The sequence below is a fragment of the Dama dama genome, chromosome 7, assembly GCF_033118175.1.
Source record: "Dama dama isolate Ldn47 chromosome 7, ASM3311817v1, whole genome shotgun sequence".
NCBI lineage: Eukaryota > Metazoa > Chordata > Mammalia > Artiodactyla > Cervidae > Dama > Dama dama.
The window spans coordinates 9,941,903-9,956,827 of NC_083687.1; the positions used below are offsets into that span (position 1 = coordinate 9,941,903).

General features: G+C 45.9%; 1 protein-coding gene across 2 annotated transcripts; it reads right to left on the reverse strand.

The window, feature by feature from the left end:
- Positions 1-1,679: 1,679 nt before the first annotated feature.
- LOC133059379 (HLA class II histocompatibility antigen, DM alpha chain) lies at positions 1,680-6,815 on the reverse strand. Of its 2 annotated transcripts, none has more exons than XM_061146399.1 (5): positions 6,630-6,815; positions 4,453-4,671; positions 2,661-2,939; positions 2,322-2,450; positions 1,680-1,966 (listed from the first exon to the last, which is right to left on the reverse strand). In XM_061146399.1, exons 1-4 carry the CDS (start codon positions 6,715-6,717, stop codon positions 2,326-2,328), a joined length of 711 nt encoding a protein of 236 aa, XP_061002382.1. In that variant the 5' UTR covers positions 6,718-6,815; the 3' UTR covers positions 1,680-1,966; positions 2,322-2,325. The 2 variants fall into 2 exon arrangements, with proteins under 2 accessions (XP_061002382.1, XP_061002381.1); XM_061146398.1 differs by having other exon boundaries at positions 4,387-4,671; positions 6,630-6,811.
- Positions 6,816-14,925: the final 8,110 nt, after the last annotated feature.

The following is a 14,925-nucleotide window of genomic DNA, read 5'->3' on the forward strand; positions in this document are numbered from 1 at the left end:
CAGAGCGGCGTTCTCCCTGGACCGTCCCCTCAGGCCACAGAACAGGTCATCTGAGAGGACACAGGAATTCTGGGCCCTTCCTGGCTGGTCACACTTCATTTCAGTGATTTTTGATTACACTGTTTTCATAAAACCAAGATGACTGAGTTAGAACAGCGTCTGAAGTCTTATTTTTCCCACTTTGAAGCTCTTCCTTTCCCAGCTACGGTGAAGGTTGAAGGTAGTTCTATATTCCTCAAGGCAGCCTCTACTAGGCATGAACATGTTCACAAACAGTAGAGTGCAAACAACAACAAAAAAAAAATGCAAGCAGCTTCCTCCACCATTGTGTGAGCAGATTATCAGAAAGAGGCTCTGCTTTCATTGCTCACATATTTTGCACAGACTGAGAGGAGTAAACATCTATTTCTGCTTTATTGACTACACCAAAGCCTGTGACTGTGTGGATCACAACAAACTGTGGAAAATCCTGAAGGAGATGGGAATACCAGACCACCTGACCTGCCTCTTGAGAAGCCTGTATGCAGGTCAGGAAGCAACAGTTAGAACTGAACATGGAACAGACTGGTTAAAAATAGGAAAAGGAGTACATCAAGGCTGTATGTTGTCACCCTGCTTATTTAACTTATATGCAGAGTACATCATGAGAAACGCTGGGCTGGAGGAAGCACAAGCTGGAATCAAGATTGCCAGGAGAAATATCAATAACCTCAGATATGTAGATGGCAGAAAATAGCAGAAGAACTAAAGAGCCTCTTGATGAAAGTGAAAGAGGAGAGTGAAAAAGTCGGCTTAAAGCTCAACATTCAGAAAACTAAGATCATGGCATCCAGTTCCATCACTTCATGACAAATAAATGGGGAAACAGTGGAAACAGTGGCCAACTTTATTTTTCTGTGCTCCAAAATCACTGCAGATGGTGACTGCAACCATGAAATTAAAAGACACTTACTCCTTGGAAGGAAAGTTATGACCAATCTGGACAGCATATTAAAAAGCAGAGACATTACTTTGTCAACAAAGGTCCGTCTAGTCAAGGCTATGGTTTTTCCAGTGATCATGTATGGATGTGAGAGTTGGACTATAAAGAAAGCTGAGCACCGAAGAATTGATGCTTTTAAAGTGTGGTGTTGGAGAAGACTCTTGAGAGTCCGTTAGACTGCAAGGAGATCCAACCAGTCCATCCTAAAGGAGATCAGTCCTGGGTGTTCATTGGAAGGACTGATGAAGCTGAAGCTCCAATACTTTGGTCACCTGATGTGGAGAGCTGACTCATTTGAAAAGACCCTGATGCTGGGAAAGATTGAAGGTAGAAGGAGAAGGGGACAATGGATGAAGAGATGGTTGGATGGCATCACCGACTCAATGGACATGGGTTTGGGTAGACTCCAGGAGTTGGTGATGGACAGGGAGGCCTGGCGTGCTGCGGTTCATGGAGTCGCAAAGAGTCGGACACGACTGAGCAACTGAACGGACTGAGCTGATAGAAGTAAAAGCCATCGTGCTGTGTGGAGACCAGGGAGCAGAAGTCAGCCAGGAGTTAGGGGTTTTCCCATTTCTCTCCCTAATGAGGGCAAACTGCGTCAGGTGAAGGCATGCTGAGTTTGACATGATAACCTACTCAAGTTAAAATATCCAAAAATAAAATATCATGAGTTAAAAAAGAAGCCACACCGATATTAAGAAATGAGATTTATTGCCTTGACATGGCAGGGGTGTGGTTGTGATCAGAAGGCCACTCTGGGTTCCCCTGGATGCAGAGCCCTCAGCTGAGAAACCTGGGTGCAACCACTTGCTGGCACAGATACACACACACACACACACACACACACACACACACCCCAGAGGAGTCCCAGGGCCTCCTGCTCTGAGAAGGAGAGATCCTGGTCAGGATGTGAGAACCTGAACACCTCCTGCTTGGACGGCTGCAGCTGCTGGCATCAGACTCTAGTCAGGAAGAGTCAGCCTGAGGAGAGAGAGGACGGGGAAAATCCATTGCGGAGGTGGTCCTTCTCATCCCCAAAGGCCCTTCCCCACTGGCAACACCATCCAGAAGTTGCTCTCTCCTTGTCTCCAGATCATCTCCAAACATCCTTCCTCCAGCTCCCCCACTGCTCCTCCCCCAAGCAAAGACATGCTCCCGACCTGAAACTGCCTGTGTGCGCCTAGGACCTCGACCAGGACGACAGGTGTGCCGGATACAGGCCTCCCCACCCAAGGGCCACTCTGCGTGCTCCCTGGGTCACAAGGTGGTCCCCGGCAAACTCACATGTGCGCCACTGCGCCTGGCTCTCCCGCCCCCTCCAGATGCCCCGACGTACCCCCTCAGCACGGCTTTCGGAAGTAGATGATGAGGGCCAAGCCAACAATGATGCCCAGCAAACCCAGGCCAAAGGCCACGCCGCACAGCACGTTCTCCAGGAGATCAGAGGGCAGCGCGTTCTGGGGCACTGGAAAAACAGGGAGCTGGTCAGCCCCGAGACCTGGTTGGGGATGACGTGGCTGTCTACGACAGGGCAGACCCCGAGGCTGAGAAGACTGAGGTCGGTGCAGAGCGGGAACGGCCTGAACAAGGGCCAGGTGGAGAAAGAAGCCCTCCCATGGGTCTGCCCCTCTTCTGCCCCACAAAGGAACTAGGCTTCCAGGGAGAAGGGTCTCACCCCAAAAATCGATTGCTGTGAAGCCATCGATCTCATGAGTCACGATGCAAGAGAAAAGATCAGAGGCTGCTGGTGTGAAGTTTAAGTAGGAAAAGGCCTGGAAGGTGAGTCCGTCGACTGCAGAGACAAAAGTGGGCCCAGCTCCTTCCACAGGTGCCGACTGATACTGCCAGGTCACGGTCAGTGTGGGTGGAAAGAGGTTGCTGATGAAACAGACCAGCGTGTTGGGCTTGCCAAATTCCAGGGGCTTCAGTGTGAACACTTCAACGATGGGGAACCCTGTGGGGGGGATTGAGGGTGAGGGAAGGAAGTTCAGATGGGACCCCTGTTTATGGAGGGGCCGTGGCACATGGAGGAGAGAGGAGGAGCTGGGGCTCTGGTGGAGGTCTTTGCCCAGGCAAGAACCAGACCCGGACCAGAGCCAGACCACGCCAGCCCGCCACCCTAACTTCCTGCAGCACTTCCAGTCTGGACCGCGTGGGCACCTGACCACGGGCTGTCTTCTCATTAAAAATGCAGGCACATTTTAACCAGGAGTTTGGGATTAACAGACACACACTACTATATATAAGATCAATAATCCATAAGAACCTACTTTACAGCACTGGGAACTCTACTCAATATTCTGTAATAACCTATGTGGGAAAAGAAACTGAATAAGAATGAATATATGTTTGTGTGTAAGTGAACCACTTTACTGTACACCTAGAACTAACACAACATTGTACATCAACTAGACTCCAATATAAAATAAAAATTAAATTAAAAAATAAAGGTAACCACCACCAAAAAAAAAAAAAAAAAGAACCAATTGGTAAAAAAACATTGAAAATACTGATTGTAAGGATAGTTTCAAGAACTATATGTTTGGACATATTTGAAAGACATGCTGATCACATCTATATATGTTTTTTAAGTTACCTTGTCATCCAATTAATGTCAACTCAGTTTTGATGTGGTATTATTGTTTAAATCTTGAAAAATGTACATTAAAACACATTATGATTGCAAACTATTTCGTTTAGAATGGTTGGACAGCAAGGTCCTGCTGTGTGGCATGGGGAATTATATCCAGGCTCCTGGGATAAACAATAATGGAGAAGAATATTAAAGAAGGAATGTACGCATGTGCATGACTGTGTCACTTTGTTGTGCAGGGGAGATTGGCACAGCACTGTGGATCAGCTATATTTCAATTAAAAAAATACACTGTGATGTCCAAACAATTATGGCAGAATAATAAAATAAATATTAACAGAGCTTACTTAATCCATGTAGTTAAGCCTAGTTTACCCAGGCAGTTAACTACCATTTCGTTAACTCAGCTAGGGCTTTCGTCGACTATGATCCATCAACATTTCCTAATAAACTCAAGTTTTTAAATAAATAAATAAAATGAAATTCAGGCACATCATCAGATACTTCCATTCTCCCCTTCCATCTTGCTAAGGTCGATCATAACACAAGTGCCAACAGTCAGAAGGCATCACTTGGTCCCTGCTAAATTCATCAAGTTCCATAATTTTGAATCCTACTACATCCCAGGGGCTTTTCTTCTGCCCACAACAAAAACAGCGTACAGACCACGGGTGGTCAAAAAATCAAGGTTCAAGGGGAGAACCAGAAAGCATGAGAGATGGGGAATTGGTGTGAAAGGGGAAAATTCAGTGTATAATGAGGTTAAGAGGGCAGCTCCCCTCCCCACCCCACAGAAAAATGCCCTGACCTCTAGACACTGGGATTTGCCCTTCAAGTTTTGGGCCAATTTCCTCGATCATGGCCCGGCAAAAACCTTTGTCAAACATAATGTCGGAAGTATCTCCATGCTGGTGAGCCCAGTCAGCAAACTCAGGTAAGCGAGGCACTCGGATGCTCTGGGAAAAGTCGAAGGAGAAAAGCAGGTCCTCGTCGTAGGCCTCAGAGAGCCCCACGTTGGGGCTCCAGTCCTGGCAGTACATCGTGTGCAGGAACGTGTGGTTTTGGAGCTCATCCCTCCACCCCGGGGCAGGAGCTGCAAAAGAGACAGGGCAGGGTTCTGGGAGGTGGGAGCCCCTTTAGCTTAGAAAACAGCAAGGGACTTCCTTGATGGTCCAGTGGTTAAGAATCCGCCTTGCAATGCAGGGGACTCGGGCTGGGTCCCTGGTCGCGAAACGAAGATCCCACAGCCGAGAAGCAACTCAGCCTGGGCGCTGCAACTACTGAGCAATAGTTCAGGAGCCTTTGCGCCACAACTAGAGAATCCACTTGCCGCAACAAAAGATCCTGCATAACGTGATGAAGATTCTGCTTACCTCAACTAAAGGCCAACACAGCCAAACGAATAAATATTTTTTAAAAAAGTAAAGAAAAAGGCAAGTCCTGCTCCAGGGAGGAGGGGGGCAGTGATGGGTTTATAACCCCTCTTGTGTCTGTCACTTAGGCTCTGCCTCCCAATAAGGGCGAGAAAGAAATTACGGAATCTCTCCAAACTTCCCCGTCCATAAAAACATCAACCATCTAAAGCTGTAACAAGTAAAAAGTTCTAGGATCTAAAGTGGCAAATTCACTTGACAGAGTCACAGCACTGACTGTATTTTTGTGCCCCAAAGCACCCAGCCAAGCAGGTAAGTTGTGGCTGAAATTCAGCTTGCATTTTGCTTACCAAGTCATGCATCCTGGCACAGAGTTGTATGCATGCGTGCTAAGTCCATTCAGTCGTGTCCAATTATTTTCGACCCTATGGATTGTAGCCCACTAGGTTCCTCTGTTCATGGGATTCTCCAGGCAGGAGTACTAGAGTGGGTTGCCATTTCCTCCTCCAGGGGATCCTCCCAACCCAGGAGTCAAACCCACCTCCTGCGTTGGCAGGCAGGTTCTTTACCGCTAGCACCACCTGGGAAGTCCTGGCACAGGGCTACTTTCTCCCACAGAAAAGACCTTTGTGTAATTCCCAGGAGGCCATCCTGTTGACTTGTGAAGGGCCTGTATGGGTTTCCCAGTCTTCACATGGATGGAGGAATGGTCATGATCTAAGCCATAGAAAACACTGCCCTATCCTACACTCAGACACACATAAATGAAGTCATTCAGTGTCCGACTCTTTGCGACCCCATGGACTGTAGCCCACCAGGCTCTTCCGTCCATGGGATTTCCCAGACAAGAATACTGGAGTGGGTTGACATTTCCTTCTCCAAGAGATCTTCCCAACCCAGGGATTGAACCCGGGTCTCCCACATTGTAGGCAGATGCTTTACCATCTGAGCCACCAGGGAAGTCCATGGCAGACTATAAAACCACTCTCCAGCTTCTTTTCAGGCACTTCATTGGCACCAGCCCTCTCTGAAAATATCTTCCCTCCCTCAGCCCTGCAGACATTGCAAAGACAGGACTGGGGGAATAGTACCATAGCTACAGGAAATAATCCCTAATTCTTTGAAACTCCTGGCAGGAATCTCCCCAGCCAGAAAGATTCTACTCAAAACCCAATACCCAGAATGATAGACAGTTAGAGTAAGAGGGATCTTCCAGGTTCTTCTTCCATTCCACTCCATCCTTTTCAGAGAGAGAAACTACAGACCAATAAAGTTAAGAGGTTTTTCAAGAATTGTAAGGTGAACTGATTTCAGAGTGCAGGGTTCCTAAGTAGGAACAGTGGAGATAACACCTGTTTTGTTCAAATCCCAGCTCTACCACTTACCAAAGGGGTGAAACTTGCCCAAGTTACTTAAACTCTGAGTCTCATTTCCTTCATCTGGAAAATGGATATAATAACCTCTGCTTCAAGAGACTGTCTTCAATGGAACCTACGAAGCACCTCTGGCATTGTTTACCATCCATCCAAAGCATGGCTCTCTTTCCCAATCCTGCTATCGTTTCTGCTCTCTCATCACACTTTCACCACTTACTAAGCACTCCTGTCACTTTCAAATACCCGGGCTCCCTAGGCTCTACCCCAATCAGCACGGAAGTCAATGAGAGGTACTGTCATACCTTCAGGGGCGGTCCGGGACAGGGGCAGCAGCCACAGAAAGGAGAGCAGCCGGAGCAGCGCAGCTTCCTGGCTCAGCTCATGATCCATATCTTCACACCTCCCCGGGGCGCTAGGAACTACCAGCCAGCTGACCCAGGTCCCCAAATTCCTTCCCAGATCATGTTTCTCCAGCTCACTTCCCACCACTGCCCTTGTCATCCTGGATAGGCCAATCACAAAAAGTGTAGGGTTTGACGTTATCAGTCGCCGGGGAGAGACCTGAAGCAAACCACCTTCTTAGGACTTGGCTCTCTCACCCGGCCAGCCTTGGGGTGTAGCTGGCATGGGGAGGCAGTGGAGGAATGTCTGCCTCCTGGTGGGGATCCCTCTTTAGTAGCCGGCTGTCAGCCTCAGCCTGTAACCAGACCAAGGGACTCTTCTGAGCAGCACCACCCCGTGGCCAAATAATAAACTGAGGCAGCTTATTTTCCCACAGCAAACCCCGCCCCCCAACCCGGACCCAGGGCTCTTCAGACTGTTTGAGGATGGAGGAACAGGTGGGACGTAATTAGGAAGGCTGATAAGAGTCTTGAAGGAAAAACAGGCCAGCAGAATGTAAGGAGAGAAAAACCACCCAGGGCAAGGAGCAGGCAAAGGGGTGAAGGTCAAAGGCATTCAGAGCTCCTTTCTTTGGAGACCTCTGTATAGTTGGACTGTAATAATTGAAGGTTGTTCATGTGTTCCTGTTTGGTAACAGGCAGGGGATGAAGGTGGAGTGTCAAGAGGAGCTAGAATTCTTTTTTTTAGGAGTTACTTTTTTATCTTTATTTAAAAAAAAAAGTTTATTGGGGTATATATAGTTGATTTAAGATGAGCTAAAAATGTAGGCAAGAGCTAGATCATATAGGCTCTGTTACAGCACAAGACAGGTGGGGTTTTTGTTTCTTTGCTTCCTGCTGTACCACACGGCATGCAGGATCCGAGTTTTAAGGCAGATGCCCAATGCAAAGAAGGACACACCGTTGGCTACTCCCATCCCTTTCACCTCTTGATAACTAAGTGTCCAAGACAATCCACATATCCAGCACCAGAGGAAAACCTGAGCCTATTCCCAGTCCCGAGTTTGAAACTCTTGCCTAAGGCATACATATGAGCCCGTGCCCCCTGCTGAGAGAATCTAATAGGAAGCCAACCTCCCAGGAAGGCTGGGAGACACACCTTGCAGACTCCTGGACAGAACAGTCTAGGACACAATATAGGAGACAAGGTGTGGCACAGACACTGAATGTTAACTAGGTCACTGAAACACACTAATTTCTAAGAACCCGGTGGCAGTAGGAGCATCCCGGGAGCTAAGAGAATAAAAGATGAAGAAAAGATGAAGAGCCTTCAGAGAAATAAAGGTGTTCCATGAAGAGGGGCAAGGTCAGCATTATCAGATGCTACTCAGAAGTCAAGGGAGGACTGGAAAGCGTCCTTAGATTTGGTCATTATGAGATAGGTGATAAATGTGTTGGGAGCAGTTTCAGCACTGTAGTGGGAGTGGACTCCAGATTGTGGTGGGCTGAGAAGTGGGAGACGAGGAAGAAACCGTCAGTGTATATGCTGCAAGTATGATCGAGAAGAAAAAGAAAGACAGAAGGGGTTTGAGGGGGAGGCAGTGAGAAAAATCTAATGTGGCAATTAAGTAGTAATCTTAGAAATCAATCTATGTGAACATGGTCCTTTCAAAACCCATACTCCCTTCTGAGAAACAAGCAACAACAGTCGTAACAGCCCCAAAGACACCCCCATGACTTTCTGCGTATCTCCAAACCCTTTAGTGTGTGTGTGAGTGTGTGTATGTGTGGTGGTGGGTAGAAAGCCAGGGTTGGGGCAGGCTTCCTTTGTGGATTAATCCGTCAGTAATTCCTGTGGTGGGGAAGATTCAGCCCCTTAGGAAAGTAGTGTTAGTCGTTCAGTCGTGTCCGACTCTGCAACCCCTTGGACTAAGCCTGCCAGGCTCCTCTGTCCATGGGATCTCCTAGGCAAAAATATTGGAGTGGGTAACCACTTCTCTCCAGGGGATCTCCCCAACCCAGGGATAGAACCCACATCTCCTGCATTGCAGGCAGATTCTTTACCATCTGAGCCACTAGGAAAGCACTAGGAAATTAGAGAGAAGGTGACTCAGACAGTAAAGAATCCATCTGCAATGAGGGAGACCTGGGTTTGATCCCTGAGTTTGGAAGATCCCTGGAGAAGGGAACAGCTATCCACTCCAGTATTCTGACCTGGAGAATTCCATGGACAGAGGAGCCTGGCAGGCTACAGTCCTTGGGATCACAAAGAGTTGGATACGGCAGCAACTTTCACGGTCACTGTCATATTAACATCACCAAAACTATTGGTGGAGACAGATGGCGCATGGCCACCTACAGTTCTACACCAGGAGTGAGCAACATTTTTCTATAAAGGACCAGATAATAAATCACTGAAATTTAAATTTCATATAATTTTGATGAGTTACAAAATATAATCCTTTTTTTTATGGGGGGGAGAGAGCAAGGGTAGTCAGGCAGAATCTTCAAATCATTTATTTATTGGTTGTACCACAAGGCATGTGGGATCTTAGTTCCCGAACCAAGGATCAAGCTTGAGTCCCCTGCATTGAAGTGCAGAGTCTTAACCACTAGATGGCCAGGGATGTCCCCAATTCTTTCACTTTTTTTCCCAATCATTTATAAACAAAAAACCATTCTGAGTTCCTGGGCCATATAAAAGCAGATGGGCTGAATATTACTCAGACCATAGTTTGCTGCACACGGTTCTATGTGTGGTCAGAAATGGGGTGGGGGACCCAAAATAAACCCACCCTCCAAAGAGCCCCAGTCCTCCTTGGGGATGGCAATTCATTAGTGTGTCCCAGATACAACACTGTTCAGAAGGAGGTCTGGGGGAAGAGCACGAGGACTAGTGGGAGGTCTAGGAACATGTGGGGGCAGACACTGCAACTACACTGGATGGAGAGACACGGCAATGAGGATCCAAGCTCCCCACCAAGAGTAGAGTGTAGACAAGTCCAGCATGCAGAGAAATTCAACCATCCATCATTAAGATGGAGGCAAGGCTGTGGTTAACTATTCTTTCCCTGTACAAATGGGAACAAGTTAAAACACTTATAACTACCCTTTCCTCTATGTAATTCTTCCTCCTCCCAGGACCGTGCAACAACCCCATTAATAGATATCTCAAAAATAGTATGTCATCAGTTTGGGGAAGTGGGAATTGCAGGCAAGAAAGGGAGGTGGCCAGTTCTGTATCCCAGTAACTCACTGTCTTTGACGAGATATGAATGCATTTGAAAATAGAGCCCTCACACCTGTGAACCCAACAGGTCCTGGCTTTCTAACACTCAGCCCTCCATCTGTCTGTACGCCTGCCCCATTTTCTATTTCTTGACAGAGCCAAGTTTCCTGAAAAAGTTGTGGGCAACCATCTCTCTACTTTCATATTTGCCATTTAATCCCTAACCCTAAACAATGAAACAGTTCAACATCTTCGTGTTGCTAAATGGACTCTTTGCAGTCTCAGCAAGATTTGACAGTTGGCCATGCCTTGCTTCCTAAAACGGTTTATTTTTTGGCATCCCTGACAGCACGCTCTCCTAGTTTTTCCAACTTCTCTGGCATCCTGTCACCTTTATGGACTCCTTTCAGCTAACCCGTAAGTGTTGGAGTCCCTGGAGTTTTGTCCTCAACCTCTTTTCTTACACTCTACACCTGCTCTCAATGGCATTTACCCTCACTTATCTTCCATTACCACCTATTTGCTGACATTTTCCAAATTCCCACCTTTGGCTCAGACCTGGCTGATTCCACACCATCCTTACACCTTTAGGCATCTTACACCTTTAGGCATCTTACACCTTTAGGCATCTTACATCCTTACACCTTTAGGCATCTCACTTGGGTGTTGTACACAGCGGTTCTCAAATTGTACTCACCACAAAATCGGGTCCCACATGAAATTTTTGGAAACGTAAATTTGATAGTAGGAATTTTTATTTTAAAATGTATTTCAACACAGATGTAACAAGACACCAAAGATATTTATACAGTAATTTTTATTATGCAATAATTATATTTAATAAGGTTATTTTGATTGTAAGCAATAGAAACCAATTCTAGCTTAACTTTTAAGCGAAAAGTCAAAGAGTTAGTCACTCTGTGCTATGCTTAGTCACTCAGTCACGTCCGATTCTTTGTGACCCCATGGACTGTAGCCTGCCAAATTCCTCCATCCATGGGGATTCTCCAGGCAAGAATACTGGAGTGGGTTGCCATGCCCTCCTCCAGGGATCTTTCCAACCCAGGGATCGAACCCGAGTCTCCTGCATTGCAGGCGGATTCTTTACCGTCTGAGCCACCAGGGAAGCCCAAGAATACTGGAATGGTTAGCTTGTACCTGCTCCGGGGGAACTTCCTGACCCAGGAATCGAACTGGGGTCTCCTGAATTACAGGTGGATTCTTTATCAGCTGAGCTACCTGGGAAGACCATTAGTCGCTCAGTTGTGTCCAACTCTTTGTGACCCCACAGACTGTAGCCCACCAGGCCTATTTCCATGGAATTCTTCAAGCAAGAATACCACAGTGGACTGCCATTTCCTGCTCCAGGGGATCTTCCTGACCTGGGGATAGAACCCAGGTCTCTCGCACTGCAGGCAGATTCTTTACCATCTCAGCCACCAGAGAAGCCCCCTTAAAGTGGAGATTTATTGGACAGATATAGAGCTAGCTCACAAAATAAAAGGGAGAAATCAGCTAGTCTCAGGAAGCGGAGTCACAGGGGCCTTAGCAGCAGGGGTTGAGTTGCCATTAATATACCTCATCTTCAAATGCCTCCAGCATCTTATCTTTCAAGTTTCATGTTGCTACAAGACACAATCTGACTGTCTCAGCTTGTATCAGGTATGGGCCTCTGAATCAACTAGCAGTGGCCAGGCACAATATCATCTCTGTGTCTTAGAACTATTTCTGAAGAAAAGAGAATTATCACAAACCTAACCACCACCTCAACATAGCTATCTTGAACATACGGCGTCCCAGACAATGGCATGAGATCACCTGAGGGATAAACATAAGGTGAAATCTGTGTATAAATATTCAGATATTTCCCAGTCAACTCCCAAATGATATCTATCATCTACTAGATGACTTCTGGTCTACCACAGGTCTTGCCACAAATCCAAAATATACTTTATGACTTGATTCAATGTTGATTAATTATAATATTTATATTCCACTAAATGATTTCCTTTGGATCTATGACCAAGTTTGAAATTTTTTTTTTATCATGGAAAATTTCAAACAGACACAAAAGAATCTAGTAAACCCCCCCACACTTTTTTTTTTTAATTTGGCTGCATCAGGTCTTAGTTGCAGCACGTGAGATCTTTGTTGCATCATGCAGGATCTTTCTCATTGCAGTGCATAGACTCTTTACTAAGTTGGGCTTCCCTTGTGGGTCAGAGAGTAAAGCATCTCCTGCAAGGCAGGAGAGCTGGGTTCGATCCCCAGGTCGGGAAGATCCCCTGGAGAAGGAAATGGCAACTCACTCTAGTACTCTTGCCTGGAAAATGCCATGGAGGAGCCTGGCAGGCTACCGTCCATGGGACTGCAGAGTCGTACACGACTGAGCAACTTCACAGGCTCAGTAGTTGCAGCACACAGGCTTAGTTGCTCTGCAGCATGTGGGATCTTAGTCCCCCAACCAGGGGTCTAACCCTGCTCCCCTGCATTGCAGGACAGATTCTTAAGCACTGGAACAGCGGGGAAGTCTCCCCCTATATGCTTGAAGTTTCAATAATTTAAACAAGCTAAAAGCCTTCCATTCTTATTCTATCTATTCTCCTATTCCACACAATTTTTTTTCTAGAGTATTTAAACAAATGCTATCATTATATTTCACCAGGAAACATTTCTAAGAGTATCTATAATAACTTTTCCTTTAACTTAACCGCCACACTATCACTACAAGTAACAAAATTAAAAATGATTACTTAACCCAGTCTGTGTTCATTTTTCCCCCCTGACTACCTCAAAAATGTCTAAGAGAAAGTTTGAAATAGAAAGCACTCTTGTGGTTTTCAAATTGCACTTTTATATTTTAAAATTAGTTTCCTATTTTACATGATGTCTCATAAACCTGTTAAATGTTCAGTAATGAATTTTTAGGCAAATTAAGTTCAGGAATTAGTATACTGAATGTAGTTCTATCTCAGAATTTACAAAACTCACTCACCACCTTCCCTTCCCAGCATGCTCCAGCTCCCGTATTCAAGAGCTCACTGTGTAGGCTCAGTGTCTACCCAATCAGATGAGTCACAAATGTGGGAGTCAAGTTTGACAACTTCACCTTCCTCAAACCATCTCGTCCAGTTTTCACTAAGTCTATCAATCCTACCTCTTCCATATCTCCTGAGTCTGTCCTCCATTCCTACTGGTTCAGGCCCTCAGTGGTTAGATTTTTTTCCTGGATTACTGCAGTTTTCTTAGAATTGATCTGCCTCCAATCTTACTCTCATTTTCCAGTGCTGCCATGGGGATCTTTTTACTAGTACATTTGATCACATCATATTTATATGAAAACCTTCAATAGTTCTCTGCAGTCTGCTTTCCTTGACATCATCCTTAAATGATCTGAATCCTCTTAATCTATCTCTGTATAAGTCCTTTGAAATTTCAGGTCCCTCAGGAAGCCTAGGAACCCAGAATGGAGATGAGTGACCTCCTTGGTATGTGTCCATAGCACTTGCCTGCCCTTCCCATCATCTGTATTTTATCATTCTGTTAATGTCTGCTTTAGTCACCTCACTCCCACTGCAGGGTCTCAAGGGATCTTATCCTGTTCTTTTTTTTACACTCTCAGCATGTACCAAGAAAGCCCACCAGCAAGTGACTGCTCACTGTATGAATAAATGGGCTGTAGGTTACTGAAGGTGCAAAACTGGGCCTGGAAGAACTTCAAGACTTAGATGAATGATAGATTGTTTCTTCTAACACTGGTATTTCAACAGTAAATCTCACCAGGCATGTCTATGGGCCACTCTACAAACATCTTCACTCCCACTGCCTTCCCCATGCACACCACCCCTCTTCCCATTTTCTTCTTCCCCTCTGCCACAGCCCAGAGTAAACCTGGCCACCCAGCTCGCACCCTTCCCTTCATTTCCTGCTCAGTGTATCTCTTCACATCCATATTCATTCTTCCTTTTTGGCTGCATTATTAGAATACAGTCATGCTGTCAACTACTCTACAAGGTTGGAATTTACTATTACCATTATATAAATAAGAACTCCTCGGCTCAAAGAGGTTCACTCATTTATTTAGCAAATATTTATAGACTGTCCTCTATGTACTTGATAGTATGCTGGGCACCAGGCACCTACATGATCAAACTTGTAATCTAATGAAAACTTGTCTCTAATGTCTAGAGACATTAAATAAGTAAACACACAAACCTACAAAAGCAAATTGTAAAAGGCGGCATAAAGGAAAAGAACTGAGACCCGTAGAAAGACTAACTGAAATGGAACATAGAGATATTGTGATGGGATCTGAATTGTGAGCAGGGGTTAGCGAAGTGGTGGGGGGAGAGAATGCTCTGAGGCAGGTGAGAGGGGCTGGTTCCTTCAAGAGATCTGTGTGGCTGGCGTATAGTAATTAGTGAGAAGAGACAACAGACAGATGTGAGGCGAGACAGGAAGAAGCAAGACCACATAGGGCCTCCTGAATCATAGTGAGGTTTCTCAGTACAATTAGTTCTAACGCTGTGACGACTTTGTTCCTTTTCATTCCATGTGTGAATGTATGCTGTGGTTCCGACCTGACCTACCTCCAGTCTCTCCAAAGCCAATCCAGTGCACACTGTTAAGTAAGTCTTCCTATAAACGTAACTCTTGCTTCTCCTTCCAAAAAAATTAAGCCGCTCCTCCCTTTCTACTAGATTCAGTCTGAATTACCTGGCCTGGGTTTTCAGGTTCCCTGTACTTTGACCTCTATCCCTAGATGATGGAAGCTGCTCTCCACTGTCAGTAACCATCCCCAGTTACCAACCTGATGAGTTTCCCTCCTTCCTTCATGCTCTCACACCCTGTGCAGGATCTTGTCTCCTCATTCAATCAGAACAGGGGTTCTTGGGAATTCTCTGGCAGACCAGTGGTTAGGGCTTGGTGCTTCCCCTGCCGGGTTCGATCCCTGGTTGGGAACTAAGAGTCACAAGCTGTACAGCACAATCAAAAAAGAAAGAAAAGAACAGGGGTTCTTAACCTGCA

Excerpts from the sequence above, each read along its gene's own strand:
- LOC133059379 (XM_061146398.1), bottom strand. The coding sequence starts at position 6,717 with ATGGATCATGAGCTGAGCCAGGAAGCTGCGCTGCTCCGGCTGCTCTCC. Across the intron at positions 4,672-6,629 it reads GTCCCGGACCGCCCCTGAAG|CTCCTGCCCCGGGGTGGAGG; the intron begins GTATGACAGTAC and ends TCTCTTTTGCAG. Across the intron at positions 2,451-2,660 it reads CACAGCAATCGATTTTTGGG|TGCCCCAGAACGCGCTGCCC; the intron begins GTGAGACCCTTC and ends CTGTTTTTCCAG.